This window comes from Halyomorpha halys, unplaced genomic scaffold (genome assembly GCF_000696795.3).
Source record: "Halyomorpha halys isolate HHAL.00 unplaced genomic scaffold, Hhal_1.1 Scaffold7.1, whole genome shotgun sequence".
NCBI lineage: Eukaryota > Metazoa > Arthropoda > Insecta > Hemiptera > Pentatomidae > Halyomorpha > Halyomorpha halys.
In genome coordinates, this window is record NW_027110368.1 from 2,022,638 (window position 1) to 2,047,540 (window position 24,903).

General features: G+C 29.3%; 1 protein-coding gene across 13 annotated transcripts in view; it reads right to left on the minus strand.

Annotated features, from left to right (window-relative positions):
- Positions 1-2,560: 2,560 nt before the first annotated feature.
- The window catches only part of LOC106677306 (aquaporin), a gene marked incomplete at its 3' end in the record, with an annotated part of 133,659 nt that continues 111,316 nt past the window's right edge, over positions 2,561-24,903 (minus strand). For 11 of the 13 annotated variants that reach the window (XM_067048539.1, XM_067048544.1, XM_067048533.1 and 8 more), the window contains 4 exon segments: positions 2,561-2,641; positions 2,849-3,067; positions 3,507-3,650; positions 5,222-5,409. In XM_067048539.1, the coding sequence (XP_066904640.1) occupies positions 2,561-2,641; positions 2,849-3,067; positions 3,507-3,650; positions 5,222-5,409 (632 nt within the window). 13 annotated transcript variants of the gene reach the window in all.

Here is a 24,903-nt window from a genome sequence, read left to right on the forward strand (position 1 = left end):
TGATTTTCATAGATGTTGTGTATTGCCCATCTCGATTTAGTGGTTTCTCTGCCAACAGTTTCTAATCACTTTAAATTTAACCAAATTAAAAAAAACAAAACAATATTTTTATATTCTGACCAGTTTTGAAACTATCTGGCACCACTACAGACAACTTTTTGGTTTAGGCAAAATATTGTTTTTGTTAATATATCTATTTTCTACCCCAGAAAGATTCAATTTATTAATATTTAGAAATTTTCTTATTTTCTCCTTCCAAAATTTTATTTTATTTTTATTTATTTTAAAAAATATTTACACTACAAACTGATGTTTCAGAGTCTTCCACCATCTTCAGGGTACTTCTATAAATTGGAAAACAATACAACAATGATATAACAATAAAAAGCTATTTAACAATTATTATTTAAATATTTATATAAATTAACTATTATAACAATACTATTATTTATCTTTCTGGCTCCCTATGTTTAAAATCCATAAATTTACCTCCTCAATTTTTAAAAAAATAAATAAAATATTTCGGGAAACCACTAGTTAACTGTTTGGTATCTTTATCACACTGAAATGAAATTGATCTTCATCCTAATGCTATGAATTTGCTGAGCCCTCCACATATTTATCAATTTTCTTTTGTGTAGGAAGATAGTCCAAGTGGGGGTCAAAATAAAAAAAGAAAACTATCTGTTGTTAACCAACATTTCGCCCTGCTTTGCTAGGCTTCATCAGGGCTGTCTTACAACTTTTGTTCAGTTGTTCTTTGTACGACAATCAGACAGCCTAGACGAAGCCCTGCAAAGTGGGGCGAAATGTTGGTTAACAATAAATAGTTTTCTTTTACTATTTTGATACCTTTATTGACCTTCACTCGGACTATCTTCCTACAATCTACTTTATATGGTCAACTATTTTCTTCCAATTTCCTTTTTTGTTTATCTTTTTTTCATTTAATTATAAATATAAGTTATTAATAATGTCTTCATAATGACATTTTGTCCTCCGTATTACTCAAAAATTTGTTGAGCTTATTATCATTTTAAGTTAATAAGGCTCAACTAAAACATAGGAAGGATTAGGACAAAAGCCAATTTGCTTCACTGTGATAAAATTCCAAAGAGTTACGAGATCTAAAAAACAATAAAAGGAGTAGTTTCTCAAAATATATATATTTTTTTAATTAAGGAAGTATATTTATGGATTATAGACATATACATCCAGAAAGAGATGGAATATTATTGTTATAATAGGGTTATTAATATAAATATTTAAATAATAATGGTGAAATAGGTTTTTAATATTATATCATTGCTGCATTGTTTTTCAAATTTTGTAGAAGTACCCTGAAGACAGAGGTCTCTGAAATGTTGGTTCATAGTGTAAATATTTATTAAAATAAGGAAAAATTATGGAAAGGAGAAAATAAGAAAATCACTAAATATTTATGTGAACTAAGTTTTTTATTTCGAGCATAGTAGTCAATTTAAGCATTATGTCTAAAGCATAATGAGAAGTCAATGTTGACATGATAATGATAAGTACAAGGTAAAGTTAGTGATAGGTGCAGTAGGGCTCTCCTCAACTCATATTAAGTTTCTCTTTCTTTTTCTCCGGAATCCTAACTTAAGAGAGTCCTTAAATACAAAAATCAAATTTATGTTAAATATAAAATAAAATTAAGTTATTTTGTTCTTGATGTAATTATGTAAAAAAAATAAATTAAAATAATATAGATTTCTGGAACTCGGAAAAATCAAATCCAATGTTTGGAGTTCAATAGTAGAATTTACTATATTTTATAATCCTTTCTCTTTATCTTCAAATTGTGATAGTTTTAAGAAGTTTAGGGAGTGGATAGCTCATTGGTAAGGCACTGAGCTACAAACTCCAAAAACCCGGGTATGAATTAAGCAGTGGAAGTTAAATATTTTCTGTTTCACTGTAGCTATGAGTCAGCCCTGTTATTTCTGGAGCCTTCGGGGGTTCATTCAGCTTCATGAAGGGGACATCGTTAATTATGGAAAATTTTGATAGTCGAAGGTGATTACGATCAAATCACTTCTTTGCACAACCCTTTGTCTAGTAACAATAATTCCTTAAAAAGTACTAAACCTTCATAGGTTGTAGTGGTTCAGATTTAAAAAATAAAAATTTTTATTAACATTGAAGAAGAAATCTGTATTAAAATCGCCTTTATAATAAACTTAGTACCAAATTAATTACCTATCAAATTATCTCATATAAAGAAACCAACATTAAGCATCCAATAAGATATTTCTGTTGGAACTTAAAAACTCAAATTACCAATTTACTGAAAAGATCAAGGTGAAATTCTTAAACGTGGTGTGTGTTAGATGATCATTCCTTACAATAGATTAAGTATATCACAATTTATGTTCTGTGGAATTTTTATTTATTTTTGTTATTTGTTCCAAAAAGCAAAGGTATGCTCCTTAGGAATAAAATATTAATTTGGATAAAATGCAAAGATTATTATTAAGAGACAAGAACCTTTATATAATAAGGAAGGTTTAATAAGCTAATTATATCATTTTTTACTTACCCAATGATCAGACCACTGATTGTGCCAAATGGCAGGTCCGAAAGATCTAGCAGGATTCATGCTCGCTCCTGTCAACGTACCCTAAATAATAAATAACAAAGTCCATAGAATAAAAAATTAATAAATTTAAAATATCATTAACAATCTTGTTGTTGGAATGATTCATAAAAATATTATTAATGTTCCAATTCAATCAATAGTCTGTAACCTTAAGGACATGATAACATATAAGAAATATAAAGAAATTTTTTAAAAGTAAAAGATAGTTTGACAAATTAATATACTTACAGCACAGAGACTTATTGTTGCAATGGTGAGTCCAAATTTGATTGGTACCGAGTCTTGTTTGTGGGTGTTACGCTGATCAAGACAAGCACAAATCATAAACATCAGTAACGAAGTAATGATAAGTTCAATAACAGCTCCGCTCATACTGTTGATAGAAGAATGCACAACGGTCTCACAGTGCCCTGGATTAATATCCTGGATATTTCTTGGCACTAAGGCCTGTTAACAAGATATATAATTTTGATAAAATTAATATACAAGAGATAAATAAGAGAACAATACTGTTGTGACTGCTCAAAACGCTAAGAAAAGACCCAATAATAATATTGAATTTAATCGAAATTTCATAAAACCTTAAGGCATAACGCTTAACTAATGAAGTCTTTATATTTTGTCTATATTACTTTAAAATATTAGGTAATGGTGAAGATTTAGCATATCAGAACAAAACAATTAAATATAATATTTTAATGCATAAACTTCATGATTTAACAATACCTGGCAACAATTTAAAGTTACTGTAACAATACCATCCAATACAAAAATATAATTCAAACATTTAAAACTGGACCAGGTGCTTGTTGATTTATTTTTCTTGTCAGTAAAATTATCGAAAGTTATTTAAATTTAAATACATATATATTTAAATATACTTTACCCATAAAATGCCATAGCCAGCTGTTGCACCAGTCACTTCAGCAAAAACATAAATCATAGAAGTAAGAACATCTATTTTACCCAAGGAAAGGAACAGGGCTGTAACGGCTGGATTCATATGACAATCTGATATATGACCAAAAGACTAAAAAATAAAAAAAATATTCAACAATTGATAAACATGAAATAGTTCTTAGATTACAGGTTATGACACAAGAAAAAGAAGTTAGGAGACAATTATTACTGGAAGACAATATATTGTAATGATTGCAGCCACCACTCCAGTGATAGTTACAGCATAGAAAAATACTATTCAGTGATTATAGAATATATAATTGAGCCAGAGGTGATACTGAATGCGATATCTTTACAAAAATGAGATTTCTTACTGTCAACCTGTGCCTGAACCAAATCCTTATTTCACAATTGGCAAAAGTGTGACATCATCAATGACTGCACAATGAATATTTATAATATAAAAAAATTGTCATGTCTGTAGTCCATATTTGGTTCTGGCAGAAGTAGATATAGAGAAGGAAATTCCTGGTTCAAAAAAATGGCACTTATTAACTTTTACCTCTAGCACAATGTGTATTTTATCGCACATTTTAAACAAATACAGAACATATATACATACATTTAAAAATATTAATTCTGAAATCATTAAAAAATTTAGAAATTCGAATGAAAATTGATTCTAAAATCACTATCTAACACACTGAGTACTAATGTACTAATGCCAAGAACTAAAGGAGCAAGAATACAAATTTACAAATTATATTTTGAACATACAATGCGAAAAAAAATAATGTTACTTAGTGTTCCCAAACAAATATTTAGAAAACAAAGTAGAACTCCGCTTTTCAATCCCAAGACATTGCCAATTATTCTAGAGTGTATAAAAGAAAGACCTCCAATATTAATGTAACTCATGTATTAGGTAAAAATTAAAATATAATATAAAATTTAAAATATAGTTAGTATTTAAAAAAAATTCCTTAAATAAATAATTTAATTTAGTTGTGTAAACAATCTTTAAGTTTTAAGATCATTATTTCACTGTTTATTTATTAATAATATTCAAAAAGTCATTTATTTTAAGCAGAATTCAGTTCAAATTCACTAAATACTTATTTTTCGTAATGTCATCATGAAATTTTCATTTTAAAAAATGGTATCTTGGGAATTTTTAAACGTAAACATGAACTATTATGGCTCATATTTTAGAGAACTAAGTATTGTCAAAATTTTCTTCAGATTGCGCCCATTTTTTTCACATGGGCTCTCAGACTAACAGACAAAATGTTACACACACAGGAAAATAACAAAATTTCTTAATGTTAATTGATTATAAATTTTATCAATGATATAATTAATTGATTTATACAGCAAGAAATAACTGAGGATTTTTTAAAATAAAAGTCAATACATCGACTTAAGGAAATTTTTAATTAAAAAATTATTATGGGAACAACTCATGTAGATAAATTATATTTTTATTGAAACAGTTGATTCAAAATACTGATAGTACAGGGGAAAAATCAAATTTTGAAATAAAATGACTAATTTTGGGTTGTATAATTTTAATTTGCCCAAAAAACCTTTACTTTTCTGAAATTGATGTATTAACTTTTGATAAAAAATACACATCCACATGCTCAGATAACAATTAACCTATTTTTGTAAGTGTACTGAGTGAATGATTGAAAGACTTACCTGGACAAGAGTGGCAACAGCGAAACCAGAGGCAAAGGATGACTGAAGTGGTTCTATAGGTTTGTCAGCATTTAGAGTCAAGCATCCAAAACACACCATGACCATTAGGAATGTAGTAGCTAAGAATTCTGCCAAAAAGATTTGGCAGTATCGATACAACTGAGTGTTAGACTTCTTCTGTGCAACAACTGAAAACATTTTGAATTCACTTCATATAATTAATGGATACAAATTTTTAAGGAATGCCTATACTAATGTAAAAACATTTGGTATTAGATTAAAAATAGATTTTAACAAAAATAGAAAGTACAATAGAGGCAACGGTACAAAGTTAAATTGTCAATTACCTTCATTATTATAGACACATTTACGCATTTCTTGCATTTCGAAATACAGGCAACCTTCATAGTTGGTAAAAGGAATGGACGGTAGATCCATATCTAAACCATTACAGATATAGAATCACTTTACCTCCAATTTTGGAATCAATATTTATACTAGTGCTTGAACAAATGTTGACTCTAATATTATACATCATCTACTATCCAATAGACCTACTTTTTTTTAAAAACTTCAGAAAATAATGTTAATTTAAAACGCTAAAATAAACCAGTCATAAAATATCATATATATAGTATACTAATTAAGTAAATACGAAAAAAATAATAAGTTTTAACAATAAATAAGTAATGCATAAACAAAAACAAAACAAATAATGAGCAATATCATTTTTTATGAGGTTAAATAAAAAAAGGAATTCAATAATTTCTAAGAGACTAAATAAGTTATAAATAGGGCAATTGAAGGGCTCCTTCTAAAAATGTTAAAATTGTAAAATTAATAAAAAAAAAATCTTCATGACCTAATCAGACTGTTGCTAGAAATGAATTAGTCTTTAATCCTTAATTAAGGTTCATATACACCAAAACTGATAATATGTGGGTCAAAGACTTTTCTCTTACACCTGAAAAGTTTGAAAAAATCAAAAAATCTCAGCTGTAACATTTTTAGAAGGACCTGTTCAATTAATCAGTTGGTAGTGTTAATAAATTATCAAAACCTATTTCACTCATAACTAGAATGATTAGAAAAGGAATGGATCTTTATTTATGCTAACATTAATGTTTATAATCAAAGGAATATGGGCTTCGAACAAATATTAACAAATAAAAGCCAGGCATAAGCTGCGAACAGCAATACTTAAAAAGTAACACATATTTTAACGTACTTCATTTGCAAATAAAATTTACTCAAACTTATACAACAGAAAACATCTACCAGATCTATAAAGCAATTAAAAAAATAAAAAGACATTTAAAAACAGAAAAGACAATACAAAAAACATCAAAATGTTTCATACAAATTAACTTTCTAAAGAGCTGGTAGCATTTTGCACTTTCATACTTCTGTGTAATGAGTATTTCTTAAATATATAGTCATGAGAAACCAACTATTTTCTATAGTTGCAGTGCAGATCTAAAGTGCAGTGCTGGTTTCTATTATAACTCCTCAAAAACTAATAATCAATCAACTATATCAATATCCCTGACATAAAATCTATGAATTTTGAATAACAAAATGTCAAATAAGGGAACAGGTAAGGAATAATGATCAAACGATTACTGAGAATGTATAATAATACAAATTAATAGACCAGACACTTGTAGTAATACTTTTAACAGTTTTGGAAAAAATCTAAATTGAATAAAAAGGTTTACCATAAATCATACAGAGAACCAAAAGAACACAATTTCATATGTATTTGAGACTAAATGATACTAACATATAGAGCAGAAGAGTTTTTGTTTGAATGCCCTAATATCATAAGTCACCAATCTAATATGAAAAATTCTTTTTGCGCCAGATAACTTTTTATTGACAACAACTATAATAACAATCAATCTGAAAAACAACTGATAATTTAAGCATATTGATTCGAATTAGTAGTTCTTACGTATTAACGCCACCGCAGTTGTTTGCACACAGCAATATTCTTGTTTGTACTCGCACAAAGTTATCTTTGGTTTCCTTGTTGCCTAGTTGTTTCATGATTTTTGACTCCATTTTTTAGTGCTACGAAAATGCGGATTTGGGAATTGCCGAAAACAGAACAAGATGCAATTTTATTTCTTCAGGAGTGAAATATTTTACCTAAAACACGTACATGTAGCAACTCCCATGACATGAAACTATTTTTTGGTAAATGTAACTTTTGGAAATGTAATTTAAGACAGTGTGATCAGCAAGTGGAACTTAGAAAAGACACCTGGTTTGAGTGGAGCAAAATTCTATTTTGTTCAGCTTTAAGATTCATATACTGCTGATGCGAGGAGCTGAAATCGGTTAAATTTTGTGAAAAGCAGCTTGATTTATCAGATAAAACTGTTATAGACTGGAGTAATTACATGTGTGAATTATGTATCTTGGATATGGAAAATAAATTAAACAAGAAGATAGGTGGACCAAATTGCATTGTAGAAATTGATGAATGTTTGTTTACTAAATGTAAAAATAATTGTGGTCGAGTATTACCCGAACAGTGGGTGTTTGGTGGTATATGTAGAGAAACAAAAGATTCGTTTGTTGTCAAAGAAGGATTCCTACATGCTAATGTTAATCATAAATACAATTTTATTGATCCAGATATAGGAGTTCATAAACAAACAGTTGAGAGAATGTGGGGTAGTGCTAAATGGAGGAACAAGAGAAATAGGGGGACGGCGAGAAGTCATTTGAAACCTTATTTATTAGAGTTCATGTGGCGACAGCATCAGGTGAGAGAAAATAGTTGACAAAGAGAAAATATTTTGAATCTATATTAAATTCCATATCGGCCCATTTTCTATCGAAATCTGATTGACTACTTTACATAAATAAAATGTTTTGAATTTTAAAGTGTTTTGATTTTACATAAAGTTTTTTATTCTATAATTTGTTGCAAAACTTTAGATGTAGATTGGCGCATTAGCAGAATTTTTGCTGTGGTAGCGTTAATACGTAAGTACCGAATTAGCTATCTATATATCTGTGGAATAATTACTTTTATCTAGACCAGGTTGTGGAGAAAAGCGGTTATTATACTAATACCACAAGAAGTAAAAAAATATCGTTTAAACTTAAGTACAGTAATTTTTAAAAATAATTTAAAACATATAATGTTGGGAACATAATTTAAAATATAGAATAAAGCCATCAAACTCAAAACACTCCCGTCAAGTGTTATTTTTTGTAGTGATTGGTCCATTTGTTTCTATCCATATACTTCGGAATTTATTCACTTAGTAATCTAATCTACTCATCAACATCGGTTCATAAAACCAGTTGGCTTAATCCAAAGTGAAGTTGGTGAAAGGAGTAAAACGGCTGGGAAGGTCACAACTAGTAATTATATATTTATCATTAATGAAGGAATCAGTAAAAGTTCAAAATTATCATCATCACTATAAAGAGTTAAAGAACAACTGGACAAGGGTATAACTGAAATAAATCTCCTAATATAGAAGTGTCAAATAGTACTAAATTAAAGCAAAGAAAATATATGATTAAGTAAAAAATGAAAATAAAATAAATCATAATCATATACCTGCAAATAAGGTACAACCAAAGCATGCCTTAAACGGTCAAACAATTAAAAGGCAACTTCATTTTAGTAGTTTTCAACCTGGATCTGATGAGTTTAATTCAAGCTTCTTATTCATCTGTAGGGACAAATCTTCTATGGGAACAATATCTTTTGATAATGCTAAAGCCTTATCCATAATTTTGGAGATTGATCCAAGTGATAAGACAGGTAGAGAGATCTGGACTGGACAATTCTTAGAATAAGTATGAACTGCCACATAACACTACAAGCAAATCTATCCATGACGTTCGTTACTGGCGCGTCACAGAGAAAACAGAGAGAATCTCACTTGGCTTATCGATAAGAGACTCACAGTACAACCATTCGGAATGACAGCAATACCAAAGATGGATGTTCAGATTGATCGTGTGGTGGTTACACTGATGAATTTCCGAGAAAATTTTGAAATCTAATCATTCTAAATTTGACTTAAATTTATTCTTGCCGGCAAATGCCAAAATAATGTCCAAACAAGTTTTTTGTTTATTAAGAATCGAAAGAGACATTCCATAATATCCTTACTGTTGGATATTTCATTTTTAACTAAGCTTCAGTCAGCCCAATAGTGTAGAGGTCTTCCTGATTCAAGTCAGACCTGCTTTGGAATGATGACGGTCAATCCGACTGACTTCTGTAAAAAGAATCGTTCCTTAAATTAGTTGGATTAATCTTTCCATGGACTCTTCAATTATTTTTCCATTCCAAAGTGCAACTTCTTTTTTTTGACTCTAGGCCACCACCAGCTCCAAGAACTAAGCGCCCTAAAGGACAGAGTTTCCACATTTTTTAGGATGAAATACGGGACAAAATCGGTGACTGTGCGGGGGAGGGGGTGTTGATTTAATAATTTGTAAATAGGTGTATTAAAAAGAAAATATATAATGAATTTAAATTCAAAACGATTTTATAGATTGAAAATAAAATCAGTTTTTCATCATATCTTCAGAATATTTACGTAAATAAGAAAATTTAAAAACAAAGCACAATTTAGTAAAAAAAAGTATAATAATTTAAAAGTGAGCAGTATTATTTAAACATACTGAAAACGTAGGGATATGTCTTTCCCTTGAATAGACATCGTTGTTTTTCTTGTATAGTGTCACATCTGACAAAAAAAACGTTTGTTAATAATGTAAATTTAATTCATTATAATAAAAACATGAAATAGAAATGTCATACAGACATTTTGATATTTTCAAGGAGAACTTCAAACTAATATTCCCCGATTCGGTTACATTTAGTTACACTTTTACTTCTGAAAAGAACATTGGCCTATATTTCTTGGACTATAGGAAATACCCATTGCCTTGTAAACTTACATTTATTTTTATTGATACTTATATATTTCCAATATTAATATTTACATATTTTCATTATTAATATTTATTTATTTCTACTATTAATATTTATTTATTTTTAATATAAATATTTATTTATTTTTAGTGTTAATGTATATATATATATTTGCGTTTTCCTTTTGTAGAAAACACCGCTGAGAACCACTTTTAGGAGGTTTCAACAGACCATGCTTTTGAAAAAATAATTATTTTTTACAATATGCGTTATAATTGATTATAATATGCGTAAATACAAAATTTAGTTGAAAATAATTGACTCATTAATACTCAATGATAAATGAGGCTTATGAAATTGTTTTATTTGGCAAGATTTACTAAGTTCGGTTCAAATGTAATTGAAAATATGATTGGGAAATTCCAGTGAATTTGAGAAATCTAGGGTTCTCACTTGTGCAAAGAACGATTTTTATATGTTATCAGAATCAGGTTGAAGATTATTCATACACATATAACAGACGGGCTGAAAAGATTATTTCCTGTTCTCAGACCTCAAAAGAATGATCGCTGGAAAGAAATTTAACGCCGATGAAAAAGTAATCACCGAAACTGAGGCCTATTTTGAGGCTAAAGACAAATCATACAATAAAAATGGTATCGAAAAATTGCATGACCTCTATAATCGTTGTATCACCCTCGAAGGCAACTATATTCAAAATTGTTTTCTATGTTAGCCCACGAACTTTCCAGCCCAACTGTTATTGAAACAAACCAATAAGAATATCATAGAGGAAGAGTAAACTTTCTCAGACCAGAAAAAGGCACCTTTTGCCCCTCAATAAATCGCAGGCGGCATTTTCTTTGATTTAAAATTTCTATTATCTGGATATTAATTTTTTTCCCTACGCCAAAAAAAAAATGCTGAATCTACAGAACCTTTTTATCCCAAAATAAGTTTTTTTCCCAGCCGTTTCAACCGTGATAAATTTCAATTATACATACCTAGTTAGTAAAAATAATGAATACAATAATGAATGCAAGTGTATTTGATTAACTGAACAACACCCGAATCTATATGAAAAGAGACAAGGACCAATCACTAAAAAAAACTATTTCACAGAAAACATAAATATTGGATTTTTACTAATTATATTTTTCACGAATATATTATGTTTTAAACTATTTAAAGAAAAAATGTTTTTAGTTCTCCCATTCTCTGGTATGTATAAGTAAATGCTGACTTTCTTGATATATCTCTAGAATTATAGCGGAGACCTATCTATGAAGACCTATCACATAGACTGATTTAATCACAGAAAAAATATACAACCTAATGTTTATTTATCACATATCATTTCAGTAAAAAAAACATAAGGAAACATATTGCAGCTAACGATAGCTGTAGAGACTTTATAACAAGTTTTAAAGGTTATTAACTATACGAAATGATCTAACAAATGACGTTGGTATATTTTTAATTTTATATACAATGCTTCGAAATTCGAATATTCTACTGAAATACATTTTTTAAGGTCCCCTGAATAACTAAGTCTCACAAAATGGTCTGTGTGGCTATGAACATCCTTGCAGAAAAATTAAAAGCTGTACAAAACTGAAATTATGTATTTAGGATACGTAAGTATCTAAGATACGGCAGGAATTTTTCACTAAAATCGACTTACCGAAAGTGCCATTTTGTTTCATGGTATTTACGATTTACTCTAAAATGACTCAAAAGATTTTGATGAAACTCACCATACTAATGGACAATAAAATGATCTTTAATATAAGCTAAGCATTGGAATATCTTGACAGGAATTAAATACCGGATTTTCAAAAAATCTTCCTCTTAAGTCACCGTCATTTATAGTTATTTAAAATAAATCCCCATCTTAGAGTTAGCCGTAAGAAATAATGGATAAATATAAAATATGAAATAATATGATAACTAACTAAAGGAGAAAATAAATAAATGTTTCGTTTTTCCATGGTTGTTATGACAACAGTATAAAGTTTTTGAGTATAGTCATAACACAAACACACTCAAAGTAGACTGGTAATAGAACACTGCGCTTTTAATAATCCAATTATAAATTACATTTGTCTGTGATCCATATTCATTAATATACTTTTTCATAAAGCTAACCTAATAAAGTTAGTACAGTAAAACTGCTTCCAGAGGTATGATGTATTAACTAGCCCGGGAGAGGTGTATCCTCGGGCATTTCGCTCATATTGGGAAATAAAAGTCTATATTTTGCTAGTATTTCATCTGTTTTCCTTATACTTTTGTCTACCTTTAGTTATCGCTTTGATGTTGTTATTGCTGATGGTTTATGTTAGTCCTGCTGTTACTTCCCCACCTAAACACATTTTAGTTTTGCTCTAGCCACTTCATTACAGTAAGACTCAGCGTTTCTCTAACCAGTACACTCCTAAAGTGAAATCTCTTTTTTTCACATTTGACCATGTTGCTCATCTAGAGACCTCAAGCGTTTCTTATTTTACATCATTAGCTGAGGCAAAAAGATCATAGATCTTTTACGAAATATGGATTCTACAGCCTCTAGTGGAAGAGCTACAATTTACAATTTCAATTTCAAATTGCATTGAAAGTAATCGTTAAAATTTTATATATGTATATATAGTTGACCGTAAAAATTGATATATAAGAAGATGGTCAGGGTTGCGGTCAAAAGTGAAACAAAAATAGTTTACAACTATTTATTTTCCGACGTTTCGCTCCACTTTGCAGGGCTTCATCAGAGCTAAAAAGATACAAAATGATACAATGATAAGAATAAAAATACAAAGATAAGATACAATGATAAGAATAAAAACAAGTAACAATAGCAAGAGTAAAAATACGTAAAATATAAAGCTAAAAAAGTATAGGAGATGCATATAAAACAAAAACAATACGGGGAAAAGGAAAAAAAAATTATATAGTGTTAAATAAACGTCATGAAAGAATAATAAAAATAAAAATAAATAATAATAATGTTATAAAATGAGAATAAATGAGCAAAGAGCAAGACAGGACAACATACCTGCTCAAATGAATCGGTTGAACAGAAAGAAACATTGAAGCGGAAGCGTGGAGGAGTGGGGAGGAGGTAGGTAGCTAATGTATAACGGTTTATGTTAAAATTTTATCATCATAACAAAAGCGTCTACCATGAGGTAAATGCTCACAGGACACCTCTTAGGGAACAAAAAGTAGGACGATCCTGCCGGGTTATTCAAAATATAAATATTCCGTAGCAAACGCTCGACTTCCCGCAGCTACTGATATGCAACCACTAAGTGCATGATGGGAAACGCGAAGCTTCTACCATATGCTAACACAAGTGGCGTTGGGTAGTTGTGGCTGAAATATGCGAGGACACAAACGCCTATTTTAATTTATTTATTATGGTTTATTTACCTAATATTGCCATTAATACGAACATTTATTTATGCACTCTGTTTGAAACTTAAATTAATTCAACATCCAACTTTATTTAATTGTGAAGTTTAGAAAAAAAAGCATTACTCTATTATCAATTAACTGCTATTCAAACTGACTAAATCATAGTTTGCTTACTCATATTTCTAATAATGCTTAACTAAGGAAATCTGACTCACGCAATGGTTGCCTCTCGGAAGACATCGATTCCGTATACATCCTCTTCATGGACACTTAATAGCACGAACCACTTTTATTTTCTCTTAATATGTGGCCTGCGATATTCATTTGAAGGATAATTACTCGATAAGGGACTGTTTGACGCATGGCGATAAAAGAATTTAAAAACCGGAATAACATTAGGTCATGGCACAACCAGTTTTATAACAATGCATATTTCCGAAATGAATAAAGCATTGATCTTAGGAGGAATAAGTTTCTTAATAATTTCAATATTTATTAATAATTAAATATTTTTCTTTGAATAGTTTTGTTTTCAAAATGAGTTAAACATTTATTTTAGGAGGAATACCTTTGAAAATGTTTTTTACAATGTGAGGCTTTACTCATTTATATATTTTTTTAAGGTAATAAAAATATAGTTTATGTTACACACGTACTTCATCAACTTCTTGTTCTTCCATCGTAATTTAATTTATTTTTTTGTTTTTTCTATTTTTATTTCACGTATTAAATATTGTAAAAACAATGATTTTTATTGAATCAGTTCTGACTATATATCGCAGCAATAAAAAAAACAACTACTTATTATACAAAATATTAGGGTATTTCAACCATTGGGGGTCATTTAAATCCTGTCTAAGATATACAATTTAAATTGGTTAAGAAAAATTAAAATTAAAAGACCTTAAACGAGTGACAAAAATTAAGTTAAAAAAAATAAAATTTTCAAAATATTCATAAAAAAAAAAAATTAAGAAATAATTATAATATATAAAGTTTTCATATGTGTCCTAATTCTTTATGGTTAAGGATAAATAGTGGAGGGGAAAAAAATAATAAGATTTAATAGAAAATATTGCAAGCCTAAATGTTTTGTGTAAAGATATGTAACCAATTGTAAAATTTTGTTCCTATGATGTAGATTACAGTAAGTTTTGGTGTTAAAGTTTTGTTTTATTTTTTTGCTTTTATTATTATGCTTTCAATTGATAACTGTTATCAGTACTCTCAATAAGTGAAATCTACCTACCATAATTTAATTATTCAAATGTACTACATGAATTCTTTAAATAATGTAATGAACAATGCCTTTATAAATTTATTTACTGCAAAATTTATTACACGTTAGATAAATATTTGGTCCTGAAGGTACATAATTATAGGCCAAAGTTATTAGTATGCTAATTCTCTCACTTCAAACTAAGGTACAAAAAAAATATGTAAACTTAATTCTGTTTTGATAATGTTTGTCTGCACTGAATTTAATGATAAAAATTTACCATATAAATAATTTTAAATATATAATTGGTCAAGTTAAAAGTGTACAGAATCAAATAAATGTCCGATTTAAGAATACCTAATTATTTTGTAGAAACAAAAGTGAAAGAATTGTTGATTTATTAATTGTTTACACAAGAACAATGTAAATTGACTCATTTGTAATTATCAGCGTCGCTTCAAAAGATAAGAAGAAACAAAAATAAAATATCTAGTGCGGTACGCGTACATATACATAATTATAGCAGAGCTAAATAGCTATTACAATTATTTGATTGAAAAAAAAGTTAATTTTTATTAAACTAATAATTTTTTTCACTTCCAGAAATATAAAAAAATGACAGTTTCACGGGCGTACTCAGGACCAAAACTGGAGGGAGCAAACTATAGTCAATCATATATTGACATATCAGCATGGAAAAGGCGAATGAAAAGAAAATTTTAAGGAAATTATATATAATTATAGCAGAGATTTATTAGTTATTACAATTATTTGCTTGAAAAATATTTAATTTTTTTTAAATTAATAATTTTTTTCACTTCTAGGGGGGAAGGGGAGAGGGGCAGCTGCCCCACCTCTGGGTACGCCCATGGACAGTTTACTAAAATTTACATTGTAGTCCTCCCTATTTATTCAATGCTAAATTGTTATAAAATGGTTCTACTAAATTGTTATATTATTTTAGAGCTAAAGCATACACTAAGACCACTATGCAAGAATCGGTTATTTGGACTCAGGGGGCCTCAAAACGTGTATTTTCGTCGAAAATTTCCGTGATCTAAGACTACCCCTTACCATACCTTCCATACATAGGTGAGTAGAAATAAAAAATATCTCGTCAAAATTTATAGTACAAGAGTCCAAGAGGAGAAAAAAACCTAGTTATTTCACCCCAATTTTTATTGATTTAATGAAAACTATGTATAATTACTAGTCAAAATTGATAAGTATGGCAAGTATAAGTAAGAGGAATAAAAAATGGCGGCTATTTCAAAACACTAAACAAAAATAATTATTTTTCATTCGGAGCTCTATATCTTTAAAATTAACAACATCATTGAAAAATCCAAGAGAACACCATTTAATGTAGAGTAAATTTGCTAAAACGTGCCCCTTAATAGAGCTATTTGCGTTCAGTAGTTCGCGAGATATAGCTTTTCAAATAGCAACATTTCATAAAAAATCAGTAGTTAGTCAATTTATATAGGGAAAACTATTCGACGTACAAATCTCTATTAGTACTCAAATCAAAGTTAGTTTAGTGGAGAAGAAGGTAGGGGTGCGGTCAGAAAAAAGAAAGAAAAATGAAATATATGATACAATGTTACAATCATTGTATCATATATTTCATTTTTTTTCTTATTGTTCAATATACTGATTCACGTTGTTTTCAGTTTTTTAGACATTATTGTTATTAATTTACTACTATCTAATCACATGGTTATTAATCTACTAACTTATTTTCATTTCATTGTTATATATATTTACAAATTGGTTAGTCTATTATTTCTTTTTTTATGTTTCTCTCAACAATATTTGTAATCTATTTTTGTTTTATAGCTCCGATGAAGACCTGAAAATCAGGTCGAAACGTCGGCACGAATAAATAATTTTTTTTATTTGTATTTTTTTTTTTCAGACTGCACCTCCCCCTCCTTCCACCATCTTCTCCACATAATTATCTACTGTCAACTATCTACACATCATTACAAAGCTAGTTAAATGTACTATAAAGTAGTTTATAACGTTTATCTTCGTAGTAGTAGTAGTAGTTGTTGTTTTAATGATATTTTCCAAAATAAATTCAAAAAATGTTAATGTCTAGTTGTTCGGATAAATCTTTTGAAAATATTATAAAAACTACTACTACTACAAAGCTAAACGTTATAAACTACGTTATAGTTCATTTAACTAGCTTTAATGTGAGTGCTGGCAGACATTTGTACGTGTTATGGTTCTTGAGATATATTTTTTGTAAATTGATAATTTTTGTCCGAACAACTAGAAATAAGCATTTTGTGAATTTATTTTGTTGAATTTTATGAAAACTACTTCTCCTACGAAGGTAGCGTGTTAAACTACTTTATAGTACATTAGACAATCTTTAATTTTAGTGGTGGTAGATATCTGTGCGTTAAATGAGTTTTGAGATACAGTTTTCTCAAAATTAATTCACTAACTACTGATTTTTCAGTGTATTTTTTATGAAATGTAGCAATTTAAAAAGCTATATCTCGCGAACTATTAAACCTAAATAGCTCTACTTTAAATGATGTTCTCTTAGATTTTCCAGTGTTGTTGGTAATTTTAAAAATATAGAGCTCCGTGAAATTTTTTTTTTTTAATGTTTCGAAATAGCCGCAATTTTTTATTCCTCCTATCTATTCTTGACAGACTCATCAATTTTGATTAGTAATTATACGTAGTTTTCATTGAAGTAATCAAAGTGTGGGGTGAAATAACTGCCTATTTTTCACCCTCTGAAAGTGAAATTTATAGAACAAAAAAAATAAAATAAAACTTTTTTACACAGTCCAGTCAACTTATGTAGATATATCTAGATATTGATAAATAGATAAATATACTTTATGCGTCAATAGAAACAAGGATACAGTGTCCAGGAACAGGTAAGGATAATAAAAGATCGCCGAGGTGAAAGGAATTTGAACATATTAAAAATTATTGTGACTGAGGAATGGTAAAGTGGGAAAAATAAGAATTTAGTGAGTTTGACTTTGTTCTTAATGATTCGCTTGATTCTACTTCCCACTCTTTCCAGTTGAAAACATTTTTTATAGATAAATATAGATTATGGCCGTGCCAAACCTCCAAGGCCTAAAATTGAGGTTCCTCAATAGACCTCAGCCCAATCAACGACTGATAACCTCTCTTCAAGGCCTTGGGCTGTTTAAAACTGGCGTTTGTGGCAAAAAATGCTTTCCAGGAACTACTTTCCTTGCAGAGCCTTTTATGATATGAAGAGGTGATCAAGGGAAATATTGTATTGAAGCCATGAAACACATTTTATGCAGTAATTAACAATATTATCGTCCATCAATTCCTTTATTTCATACATTTATGGTAAATTAACGATTGGAAAGAAACCCTCTCTCAAAGCAATAACTAACCAGTCAACTCTTTGAGAAACTTAACATTTTATAGTCGTAAATTATAATTTTTCGAGTCTGTTAATTATGATCTAATAGATAATATAAAGGGTTAACCGTTTAAAAATACGTTTAAGCTTCTCTCACTACCGAATTAGTTGACATAAAAAGTTGGTACTGCACCTGTACCAAATACCGTATAGCGTTCGCCTGAAACTAATCTAGGTCGTTACACCACATTTAAAATTGTAATTATTAAATCATTTTAATTATTTTACTTTATTAAAAAAAAAATATTCAGGAATATTATTCGTTGTCTCTTTTTCTGATAAGAATTGTTGTCAGTACTATATTTTAATATCATCTGAGAAATTGTCATGGTTCGGAGAAAATTACGCATTATATCTTGGTAATTTTTTAAAAATAATTTCTGTGGTTATTGTAAATATCTCATATATAAATTGTTCAATGTGTGTTTTTTTACTTTGTTTTCCACTACTGGAAATTTTTAATTCTCAGTTGAGTAGAGGAGAAAATCTTGTCCCTCCATTATTCATTATAATTTTTGCGGAGTGCTGTATTTTTTTTTTTTTTAATAGTTGTATATAATTGTATGTTTGTAAATTCTTGTATAGCACAACGGTTCACAAACATTTTTTGTAACGGGATCCTTCTTGGACTAAAAAAAATTCGTGGTACCTTTCTTGGGCTACAATAAATTTCGTGGTACCGTTGTTAAGCTGAAAATAAATAAAAGTGAACAATCATCCTCAGAATAGTTGAATGTGTAGTTAAAGATAAAAAAAAAAGAAGTATAAAATAGATGTTAGAATTCACTGATTATTAACAATTTTAATTGCTTTTCCTTTATGCATTTATTTTATTGTAAAATTTTGAGAAAGTCGCACTCGCTTACACCTAAAGCCTAGCATACACTTAGGCAGTGTCGAAGGCAAAAATAAATAAATTTGTTGTTTTAATAAATAAATAAAATGTTCAACTTTAAGCGATTCGGTATTTTTTTTTATTCAGACTACTTTTATCGCCCTCCTTATAATTAATGTTGATTTCGGAAGCTCCTCGAAAGTTTTAACTGGTAAAAGATTTTAGAACCGAATTATTTTTCAGTTTTGTTTTTTCTTTTGGATATTTCGACACGTCAGATAAAAGAAATTAATAAAAAAATATTTGAATAATTATATGCTGATCTGCTTATTGTCCTAAATTTGCATGAAACGTCTTATGTAAGATTTTTCACAGTTACAATTGATTTAGACTATGCCTCAAAGAAGGTTGGTGAATATTAACAGAACAAATTGGTAGTTTATTTTCTAAATTATAATAATATAATAAAGGCTTAGCGAACCCGAAGATTCGATGCCGATACCACCGTCTCTACACAAATCCATCAAATGACGTCCATCCAAACTTATAAGTTATAGTAAAACAAATAATTATTTTATAGGACTTTATTGAGATTTTTGTTTTATTAGAGAGATTCATTTTTAATTTTTAATTATCAATCAAATCAATGGAATTGGGGTGAAGAAAAAAATGTTTATAAATGACTACTGGAAAGGGCCGAAACGTTTCAGACATGTGGTATCTAAATATGTAAGTTTCTATTTAAAAAAAGTGAATTTAATGTAATCCAAATGGTTTTACACGAACATTTTGATTGACAATTAAAACAAGTAAGTTTGGGATATCCATCTCAAATAAATAGATCGGACAAATCAATTAAAAATAATGTTAATTTTTATCTCTAAAGCTTTGCAATATTATTGTATTTGTACAATCAGCAAAAATAGTAGATACAAGATTTTTTCCTGAACATTAAAATATAGGGGAAATTTTGATTTTGCTCACCTGATTTTTAAAGTAACAAATGTATGAACTTCACTGGTATCGAAGTTAAACATACATAACTTAGTACGTATAATACAACAATACAACGTACGAACCATCACCCACTTTTCTGTTATTACTACAGATGCACAACTAAAAGCCACGACTAACTACATAATATGATTGATTATAATTACTGTACCGTTGGGGAATTTCAAATTGGAAGCGTAGTGGGATATCTCCAATATGACCGGGGAGGCACCCATCTTGCGGCCGAACTAGGAATGGGCACGGGGGTAAGGGCTTTCCTCGATTTTCCGCGCTACCATGAAATCTGGAGGCCATGTGACAGCTTTTCCAAACAGCTCTTTCGTCAGATTACCAAACGGTCTGCCCGGGGGTGGTGGGGTTCTGGGTCACAGTCGGCTGCCGATGGAGCCGATCAACTGGAAACGGGGGCACCGCTTTAGTCACTTTATTCCAAAATAAATGGCGATGATTGTCTAGTATGATCTTTAAAAAAAATCTGGTGTAGTGCGCGACTTTGACTTACCACCCTGGAAAGCGAAAGTTTCAAATAAATTTTTATTTTTCTATTGTTATAAAAATTTTTGTTTTCTTGAGCTGAGAATAACGAGTATAAATTTTGTTTCTGGCATGAATACAACAGTTTCGTACCTATATTTAACACGTAAACTCTTAAATATTTAAACTCTGAAACTTATCAAATATGTAATTTTTAACCTTTTATTTTTGAGCTAGACCATTCACACACACACACGGAACACATACCTGTTATTTGAACCCAGGAAACCTTAAAATGTATAAATTCATTCGAGGAAAACTCTAATTCGAGGTTTTGCACAATCACAATACATTTTCTTATAATATATTCCGTATATAGGTAAGTGAAACTAAAAAACAAGATGCAACTATTTTATGTCTTATTCTTGCTCAAGAGATTTCATCTGTAAAGTAAACACTCTTAAAGGTAAAAATCAACTAAAACCAGTCTGAAATGTATATACATATAGATAATAAACAGTAGAACCCATGTTTTTGAAAGAAAAATCCTATGTAACTTTCTACGTCGATATTTTGCCATATTTTCTTCAAAAATAAAATATGGTATGATATAAGTATAGATATATAAGATATAAGTATTTGCCCTCTACCGAAGGCCACTGGTGGGGATTGCGTGCAGTTTATATCCGTTTCAAAACCACAAGAACACGGTCTCAGAGTTTTAAGAATGTTTTATATATTGAAGAAATTGAAGTGATATGTATGGTTGCATGTAGCATATAGCTTCCTTGGCAGAAAAATACATTAAAAATATAGGTGAATTTTAATTAACATTTCGTCCAGTTCACAGGATCTTTTTGCTTACCTACGAATTGAGTAAAAATGGTCGAAAATTTCTATGTGAACTAAGTACTAAATAAATGAGTTTTGGGAGTTCTCCACCCATGTAAGACAAAAATGTATGAATTTAATAGTGATTTTGTGTATGAAATTTACTCTAACAGTACGAAAGTAAGAGATGTCAAATTATGGTATAAAAATGTTTCTAAATCGGTATAAATGTATTTGAGAAGAAAGCTATTTATTTAACTGATTTTTATTCTGCTGATACAATATTTTAAAGTACTTCTTTGAGTAATTAAGTAATTAAAAATTGACCGAGTTCAATGAATGTTCGTAGAGTTAGAAAATTGAAAGTATGGTGGACAGAGAGAATATGGTCGGTTATAATAAAACAGTAGAACTTCTTCAATTGTGCAACTAATAAAGTACTAACATAAAGAATAAGCCAGAAAAAATAAAAATAAATGGAAGCGGATATAATAAATAAAGAAAACAAAAAATAGAAAAAATAATTAGAAAATAGAGGAAATAAATATTACACATGTTCTTCCTGTTATGTGAACATCCTTTCGGTATATGTAATTTTTATTTTTTTTACTGTATCCTGTTTCATTGTGTTACATTTATTTATCCCTAAACATCCCCATAGCTTTATTGATTCGATATTATTGAATAAATAAAATTTTAAAGTTTATTATCAAGATATTCTCTAATAAACGCTTTACCGATTGCCTTGGGCAATTTTGGTGCACAAATCAATAAAATATTGGGTTAATTTCGTATATTGAATAGTTTGTTTGTTTATTAATTATTTATATGTTTATTTGACAATTAATAAATTCTCAAGAAATTATAAATCATTATTCATTCGTGTTTATTTATCGAATTGTTCCTAAAACTACTTATTTGTATTTTTTTTAAAATAGAAAAGTGATGAATTATTTAACAAGTATTTTTATAATTAACAAATTTTATTATATATAACCAGAAAGTGTTGTAATACATTTACCTTAGATGCCTTTCAGGGCAAATTGTGACGTGAAGGTCTAATGCTACTGCTTGGTCAATATTTGGCGATCTATTACCCTTTCTCTATTAGTGTCAAATATCAATTTTGTAAATATTTGAACTGTTTACGTTTTATTATTATTACATAACAAAATCGGCAAGTATCAAGAATAAGGAGAGATATGCATATTATTAAAAATGGGAAAACCAATCTTGGAGTTAAACCTGCTGTGAAGTAACAGTTATTTTGTTTTATAATGCGGTTATATAACATTCGGCAACAGTATTCCTTAATTATAGAGTTCATTTTTCTTCTTAGAAGTTCCTAGTAATTGCAATTATATTTCTTTGTTTACTCTGTTTAGAACTTGTTTAAAATTTTCATTAGTACCATTAAGAACTTCTAAGTGAACATTTAATCACTTACTATGCTATTAAATTCCAAGGTTGGTGGCTATTGTGGTTAATTGTAAGTGTAGGTAATAGTGGTCCTATTACCGACAGAAATAAAAATCGTGCTTATTCCATATTTATTTCTAAATACTCTGGTGCGCGCATTAATCAGCTTTAACGTAACATAAAATTCGTATTTTCGGATTTATAGAGGTGAATATAACGTATATGAACATTATATACATTATGTACATAACTTCAGCCAAGAATCTGTTGTATACAACAGTTCAACAAAAGATAACGAATAAGGAGTCGTTAATGCGATCGGAGAACAGGAATGTGGTCTGGGCTTTATTTCGATTCCAAACTCCTATCTATATTTTTCCTTTATTATCCTTTAATTAATCATCAAATTTTTTGACATTTATTTATATCAAACTATCTAATATTTATTGTTTATTATCGCGAATAATGAATAATTCATTTCATATAAGCAAAATTAAAGGTACTTTAATGATTTGTTGATAGTTTACCGTAGATTAATATGTGGAGAAGATAGTCGTGGAAGGGGAGGGGAGATACGGACTGCAAATATACAAAGAATTGTGTTTTCGTGCCGACGTTTCGACCTGAATTTCAGAGGTCTTCATCAGGGCTACAAAACAAAAAGGGATAACAACCATCATTCAGAGAAACATAAGAATTAAAATTAAAATAAACCTTGATAGTTGATGGTTATTAATCAGATTTTTTTTTTCAATTTATTGTTACGTATAATTCAAAATTTGTTAGTTTATTATTTATTTTAATTTTTATGATTCTCTGAATGATGGTTGTTATCTATTTTTGTTTTTTTAGTCCTGATAAAGACCTGAAATTCAGTTCGAAACGTCGGCACGAATAAAATTGTTTGTTTATTAGCTGTCCGCACCCCCCTCCCCCACCATATTCTCTATATAAAGGTCCTTAGAGGATTACCAGTGAAATATTGCCTTGTGGCATTATAAAGTTAGTTGAAGGGCCCAATTAAGGTAGTTAAGAACATGTAGCTAACGCCAGTGGATTATTGGAACGAGGTGGGAAGTTCCGCTGAAGGAAGATTTGGCTGTGAAGGAAACTTAAGAGAATTTTTTTTTCTTGTACCCTTCAATAATATAAATTAGTACCATCGTACTTATATAATACGTGAAATGAATTATATATGCTTTTACTGAGTCTTCTCCCTTTGATTGCATTGTGGCATTATAAGGTGTTGATATCAGTCCAGCTAATGTGGTATAGTCTAGCTATAGTCATATGCTACACTATGGAATTAATGGAACGTGAACGAAAATTCCCCTAGTAGAAACTTTAGAGGAAGGAGAAAAAAATCGCTATTTAAATCTTGTATTGCTATTTCAATGAGAATGAAACCTATCTGGTATTAAAGACCATTAAGTGCATTGATTTACCGAGCATAATCAAAATCATCATAGCTGTATTTGAGAAAATCGATTCTATAAAGTAGCACTACCGGACAGTCGATTTTATCATAAAGAGCAATGTTATATTACCCCAGGTATAAACCCGTGATAAACGTGTGATTTCAGTTTCCTAAAGCATTTCGTTTTTGAATTAGGCTGTTCACACACAGATCGTTTTGCAACAGTTGGTCTTATGAAATCGTGGGCCTAAAAACATGTATTTCTGTCGGAAACTTGGATTATACATATATATATATATATATATGTAAGTGAAAGTAAATATAGAATTAAAATAATTAAAGGGCGAACCGAACTCATAAGTCAAGTCAGGTATCGCGAACAGTTGGAAAAATTGAACGGTAGAGTTTTATCGACAATTTAAATTGATAATTAAATAAACATGTTTATCTTAGTCAAACACTCTAGATTGCATACGTAGTTGTAATACGGCGTAATGATAACTGCAAACATCTAAAATCCTGATATTAGTTAAGTTTGCAAATTTGATTGTTTAACTAATTCATTACCGCTTCTTTATTTGAGGAGGTGGGTCAAAGAACTCCCTTTTTCTGGACTAATGCGACCAAGGCTATTCTGGATAAGAGTCCATGTAATTAGTTAATACAAAAATATTATTAGTAAGATAGTGTACAAAAAATAATTATTTT